The sequence below is a fragment of the Phalacrocorax carbo genome, chromosome 8, assembly GCF_963921805.1.
Source record: "Phalacrocorax carbo chromosome 8, bPhaCar2.1, whole genome shotgun sequence".
NCBI lineage: Eukaryota > Metazoa > Chordata > Aves > Suliformes > Phalacrocoracidae > Phalacrocorax > Phalacrocorax carbo.
Window position 1 is genome coordinate 13,944,381 of NC_087520.1, and position 6,044 is coordinate 13,950,424.

At 65.6% G+C, this 6,044-nt stretch overlaps 1 protein-coding gene across 1 annotated transcript; it reads right to left on the reverse strand.

Annotated features, from left to right (window-relative positions):
* Positions 1-3: 3 nt before the first annotated feature.
* FCHSD1 (FCH and double SH3 domains 1) lies at positions 4-5,815 on the reverse strand. Its single transcript, XM_064458839.1, has 19 exons — positions 5,698-5,815; positions 5,283-5,380; positions 4,989-5,034; positions 4,055-4,128; positions 3,661-3,805; positions 3,447-3,583; positions 3,309-3,372; positions 3,080-3,208; positions 2,747-2,869; positions 2,572-2,667; positions 2,382-2,489; positions 2,174-2,278; positions 1,726-1,956; positions 1,561-1,644; positions 1,294-1,450; positions 971-1,176; positions 756-852; positions 612-679; positions 4-459 (listed from the first exon to the last, which is right to left on the reverse strand). The coding sequence occupies exons 1-19, from the start codon at positions 5,716-5,718 to the stop codon at positions 394-396; spliced, it is 2,055 nt and encodes a 684-aa protein (XP_064314909.1). The 5' UTR covers positions 5,719-5,815; the 3' UTR covers positions 4-393.
* Positions 5,816-6,044: the final 229 nt, after the last annotated feature.

Sequence of the window (6,044 nt, forward strand, 5' to 3'; positions counted from 1 at the left end):
TGGCAGAGTCAAGTGGCTTTATTGGGGCACAGTCCCCACCTGCCCACTCCTGCCTGCAAGGAGATGCCTGGGGGACAGGCAGGGCCCTGGGGCTGAGCCCTCCAGCGAACCAGGACTGCACCAGGGGTGCACAGGCAATGCCAGGCAGAAGGCTGGGTGAGATGGGGGATGAGGCATGACCATGGCACTGAGCACCCCAATAAAGGGGCTGCCAGAATGCCCTGTGCTCTATAGGAATGCAAGCAGTGCTGGGTGGGATGCAGCCCCTGGAGAGACCAGCTTGGGGCACACGGCAGCGCCAGCCCCTGCTGCTAGGACAGTAGCCCGTCGGGGTGCAACGGTTTGCTCGGGTGAAGCTTCTTGGGAGTGGGGGTGGATAGGGCACCCACAGCGTCAGCTGAAGTGCAGCTCGGGGTTGGGCTCAGGGGCTCTGCCAGGCGGCGGGGGCGGGGCACGGAGCTGCGAAGACAGGAGAGGAGATGCTATGCTGACACGCCAGGCTGCTCACCCCTCTCCAGACCCTCTCAAAGCACATGGGTGGCATTGTTCCCAGTTATGGGTGGGCTGGGGGCAGGTTTGGGGGGACACGGCATTACTGTGATGGGGCTTACCGGCCGGAGGCGGGTGGCTGCCATGTCTGGAGAGCTCTGCCCACTGTCCATGCCGTCCTGCCTACGACCTGGAAGGACCTGGCAGCTCAGCCCAGCTCTCCACCTGTGCCCACAGCCCCTTTCCCAGCACACCCTGGCACTCACCTCCCAGTGACATTTCGGGAGAGGGGCTGGGGGCCAGGCTGGTCCCAGGCACAAGGCCGGGAGGGGAGAAGGGCGGTGGGGAGGGTGATGGCAGCTCCTGTGAAGACAGAGACAAGACGGGTGAGAACAACAGGGAGGGCACCCACCAGCAGCCATGGCACAAGACGGGGAGCTGCCGCACACTGAGGGGATGCAGTGACCCCCCTACCACCAACCTGCCCGGCTGCTCCCTGGCCCCCAGTGAGCTCCTCCACCACCAGGGAGGGGAAGACGCCGATGCGGCCATCGAAGTCGCCTGTCCAGAAGCCATCGTCCACCTCACCAGGGGCGTGGGGCAGCACCCGGATGATGGCCCCCTCAGGAAAGCTCAGCTCCTCAGGGCTCTGCCCCTCATAGTCGTACAGGGCTCGCACCAGCCAGGCTGCGGGGAGAATGGGGCAGGGGGCTTAGCACCCCCCAGTGCTGCTGCTGCAGGGGCTCAGCATCCCCATGGCACATCTGTCCCCCTCCCCAGGGAAGGTGACACTCCAGCACCCACCTCCAGGCTCCAGCACCAGCTCTGCAGCCATGATGCTGGAGAGCTGGCGGTGCAGGGCAGAGGGTCCTGGGGGGCCAGCCCCAGCCCCCGGCTCGCTGCCCAGGGACAGCAGGTACTTTTCAGGGACATAACCGACCTGGCCCATCTTGTTCCGAGCCTGAAAGGGCAGAAACCGTGTGACTGTCCCAGCCCGCAGGGCAGGGACAGCCCTAGGGACCTCTGAAAAGTGTCTCCCCCAGCCTGGAGGCGGGGTCCACCCCATCCCACCTTCACCCACTCCTCTGCATCACCGTCCTCGATGACCTCCAGCTCCTCGCCCTGGGTGATGGACAGCTCGTCCGCCTGGCAGCCCTGCAGGGTACAAAGTGGCAGGGAGGCTGGGGGTGCTGGCACTGGGCAAGTGGGCTGAGGGGCAGGCAGCTGTGGCTGTACCTGGTACCTGAAGATCACCCGGCAGGTGTAGGGGTAGGTGCGGGCAGTGGGACCGGGCTCATCACCCTCATCCGGCTCATCGCTGTCCTCGTAGTCATCGAACTCGGCCAGATCCAGACCTGCAGGTGCCTCTTTGCCTGTCCCCACTATGGCCCCTGACAACCAAGCATCTACATCCAGCCCTGCTGCCCGCAGCAGTGCGAGCCGTGCCTCTGCCTTCACCTGGCTGACCTGGGGGAGCCGGGGGAAACATTGTCAAGGCCTAAGGGGACACCTATGTGGTGGGGGGACAGCCCAGCCAGCGTGTCGCCCTGGCCCCCAATCAGGTTGCCACAGTGGCAGAGCATTCCCAGCATCCCCAGCCACCATACCTTCCCATCCCTGCATCCCCCACCCCAGGGGTGACAGACCTTGAGGACACCCTGAGCCTCCTGCTTGGGGGACCCACCTCTGCCTTCCGGATGTTTTCCCTTGCTTCTTCCATCCGTCGCTCCATGGTGGCCACCTCTGTCTCTGGGACTTGCTGCCGCCTGGCCTCCAGCTGCTGCAGCACCTGGTGGGTACCCGCAGGTCAGTGGGGTGGTGGGAGCTGGGAGGGGCAGGGGAATCCCCTGCTTGAGCCCTCCCTGTGCTCCATGGGGGAGGACAGCAACCACCTCCTCGCTGTGCGCCTTGTTCTTGCAGTCCCGAGCCACCCGTGTAGCCCAACGCCGTGCCTCCTTCTCCAGGCTGGCGCCATCATCCCCTGGTGGCAGCAGGCACACCTGGGTGAGGACAGGGTGGCTAAGAAGGGGCTATGTGAGGGTGTGGACCACGACCTCCATTGTAATGTGTCCCCCCACCTACCTCCTCCACCCCGGCAAGCTGGAAGCACTGCTCAGGGGCCAGGGCGAAGGTGGGGTGGTCCTGCAGGAAGAGGAGGAGATCCTGCTCCCGGCACACCTGCAGCAGGGGAACAGTGTGGGGCCAGGTGGCTCTGTCATCCCTTCCTGCCCCCCATTCCCGGGATGGGTGCCATTACCTGCACGGATGCCTCTGCAACACCCTGGAACCAGTCCCGCGTGGCCTGGCAGGTCTCCACCTCTGTCCGGCTGGCCACTGACAAGTGCTCCCGCAGCCTCTCATAGAGGTCACCATCCAGTGCCTGGGAGAAAGTGAGGGGGAAAGCAGGTGGGAACCCCTCCCCTGGCACTGTCTGCATCCCATGGGGGAGCACCCCTGACCCCCCAGGGCAGCCAGTCCTGACCCCACACCAGTAGAACCCTCCCTGCTGTATCCCCTTGCTGCAGCACAGGGAAGATGCTTCTAGTAGGACCCCAGGGAGGGGATGCAGGGGGTTCTGGGCAGCTCCTACCTGCATGGCGGTGGGCAGCTCTACCCGCTGGTAATGCTCCAGGTGGGCAGTGGCAGACACCAGGGCAAAGGCATACTCATTCTGCACCCCTGCAAGCTGCCTCGAGTGCTCGGCCAACTGCGCTGAGAACTGTGGGGTCAGGAAGAGCAGGGCTTGGCAACAGGATAGGGGCCACCAACCCTCTGCATCCCTGTGCTTGGGGACCCCACCGGTCCCCTGCACTGCTGACCTTGGCACTGAGTTTTTGCAGGCTGGCCTTGGTGTGAAATATCCTTCGGTCGCTCTTCCGAAGCCTGTGGAGAATGGAGGGGGGTGTGTGAGACCAACCCGTGGCCACAGCAGTCCCACTGCCATCCCCTCCGCTCACCGAGCCTCTACATCGGCTGCCTTGTCCTTGGCCACCTCAATGCTCCGCTGGAGGTGGGTGAACTGCTTCTTTGCCTTGTCCAGCTCCTTCACTGTCTCCAGCAGCTCCGCCTGTGCCTTCTGCAGCCGCTCGGTGCTCTGCAGGGAGTGTCAGCTGCAGGGGGACAGCCTGTGCCCACTGCCTGGACACAGGGGACATGTCCTTGCCCCAGTACCTTCTTGAGCATCCGCTCCTTGGAGAGGCGGGTGGTCCGGGTGGCCTCCGTGGCAAGGGCACGGTAGCTCTCTGAGGCAGCAACATGGAGCTGCCCTGCATGTGCAGTCCCCTCAATGATGCCCTTCCAGACAGCAACGGTGCTCCTGCAGGTGTGGGGTTAAGACAGGGCAGGGTATTCTCCTGCTTCCCTGCTTTCAGAGTTGCCAGCAGGACCACCAGCACCCCCAGCCACTGTGGTCCCCTCCAAGGTACATCCCTGGGGGCATCCCACCCAGAATTGCATCCCCAGGACACCCAAATCCTGACTGGCATTAGGCATCTCCCAGCTGGGAGGGGCACAGATGGACGTAGCCAGCCCCAGCCCCTTGTCCCCATCCCTGTTCCTAGCCCACCTCGTGTTGCTGGCCTCGCCGCGGCCCCGCTGCCAGTCTCTCTTCACGAACTGGCTTGCCAGTCTCTGCAGTGCCTGCAGACAGACCCGTGATCACCAGCACCTCCCAACCCTACCAGGCACCCCAGCACCCCACTGTCCTGCTCTGGGACTGAAACTGGGCTCCCCGACACCAGCTGCCCACCCCATGGGTGTTCCCAGAGCAGGACACACATACACTCCACAGTGGCTCAGTGTCAGCAGGGCATCACCCTCCTCAGTGGAAAACCTTTCTGGGGAGCAGCTACCACCATGAGAGGACACCCCCCCCCCCCCCCCCCCGTGGCTTTTGGGACAGAGGACTGTCAAGGGGACATCAGTGATGGACACTAGCTGCAGAGATCGAGTAGAGGACCCCCCCAGCAAAGCCAAACACAGCATGACCCCAACCCTGGGGGGATGGTCCCCCCCAGCCTGAGGGGGGAAGAGGGAGTGGGGTGGCATGGTGCCCAGCTGCAGGAAGGGGGGATGCATCTCTGCTGCAGGGTGTCCCCAAAGGACGCTGCAGGGATGTCTCATGGAGCAAAACTGGGCTCTGACATTTAATAGCAGAATCCTGCGATGACCCAGCAGACAGCAGCGCTGAGCAGTTTTCTCCCCTTGCAGGGTTTTCCCTCTGGGCCCCCACAACACCCGAGGTTCAGGCCATGCTGTGCCCAGCAAAGCACTCCAGTGGGTGCCCTAAGGTGGCCATCCCCTGCAGCAGGGAAGATGTTGAGTCCATCCGCCAATGGCCTGAGCGGCCAGCACCGAGCAGCCAAGCCCCACTTTACTCATGCTGCCCATCATCTCCGTGTGGCTAGGTCCCACTTGGAAACACTCAATGTGGGACGGACAGGGCATGGTACTCGTGCCTCCCCAGGCCATTGGTTCTGAAACCGGCAGCACCTCCTTACCTGCCCATACTCCCTGTCAATGGTGGCCCTCTGCTTGCTGTAGGACCTGTGGGGAGAGGGCATGCAGGGCAGGCAAGGGCCCACGCAGGGGGGAGGGACAGGCCACCCTTGCCATCATCCCCTGCCACCACCCTGCACTGGGATGTCCCCATCTGGCCACCCCAGTGGGTGATGGAGCCCACGACCTCATGCAGCAGGCTCAAGGTTGAGCTGGTCCTGGCAGGCTGGCTCCCGCCCCATGCGTGGGGATGAGCTGGCCAGTCTCAGTGGGGGGTACACGCGTGGGGCCCCTACCTGATGTCCTCCAGCAGCTCGGCGTCCCGCTGCTGCCTGCCCTGCAGGCCAGAGAGCTGCTCGAGGAGGTGGACCCGCACCTCCTGGGTGAGCTTCACCTGCGGGACGGCACCGCTCAGCGCCCGAGGACCGCGGCGGCTCCGGCCGGGCTGGGATGCGGGGGGCGTGCGCTGCCCCCGCCGGCCCGGGACCGGTCCCCGCTGGTCCCCCGGCCCCGGTGCCACTGCAGGTGCCGGCGGCCACCGCCCAGCAGCGGTCCTGCTTCCCCAGCCCCGGTCCAGGTCCGCCGGGGGCGACTCCCGATCTCCGATGCAGGACCCGGTCCCGGTCCGCCGGCACCGATGGAAGGACCCGGTCCCGATCGCTCGTCCCGCTGACGGCACCCGCCGGGATGCCTCCGCAGCCCCACACCCACCTTGCGAGGCGGCGGCTGCATGGCTGCTCTCCCTCCCAGCACCGCTCCCAGTGCCCAGTGTCCAGCCCCCTGTCACCGGTCCCTGCCGCCGCCCCTCCCGAACGGAGCCCGGAACTGCCAGGACCGGCCCCGCCCCGCCCTCCGCTCGGCCCCGCCCCGGCAAGCCCCGCCCCGGCAGAGGCACGGCCCTCTCTCCCCGCCCCTTCCCCTTGCGTCGTCCAAGCACCGCCCACCGCGCCAGGTAAGCCCCGCCCGCCGCGGTGCCCCGCGCACCCCCTAGTGGCCGGTGCTGGTCCTCCCTCCCGGTGTCCGTCCGCTGCCGCACCTCCGGCGACGTGCTGCTCTGC

Bases quoted from the DNA above. Each gene is read 5' to 3' on its own strand.
- FCHSD1 (XM_064458839.1), bottom strand. From the start codon at position 5,718: ATGCAGCCGCCGCCTCGCAAG. The intron at 3,209-3,308 runs GTCAGCAGTGCA...CTGACCCCACAG, and splicing joins TGCAAAAACTCAGTGCCAAG to TTCTCAGCGCAGTTGGCCGA. The intron at 1,177-1,293 runs GTGGGTGCTGGA...TTCTCCCCGCAG, and splicing joins GCTGGTGCTGGAGCCTGGAG to CCTGGCTGGTGCGAGCCCTG.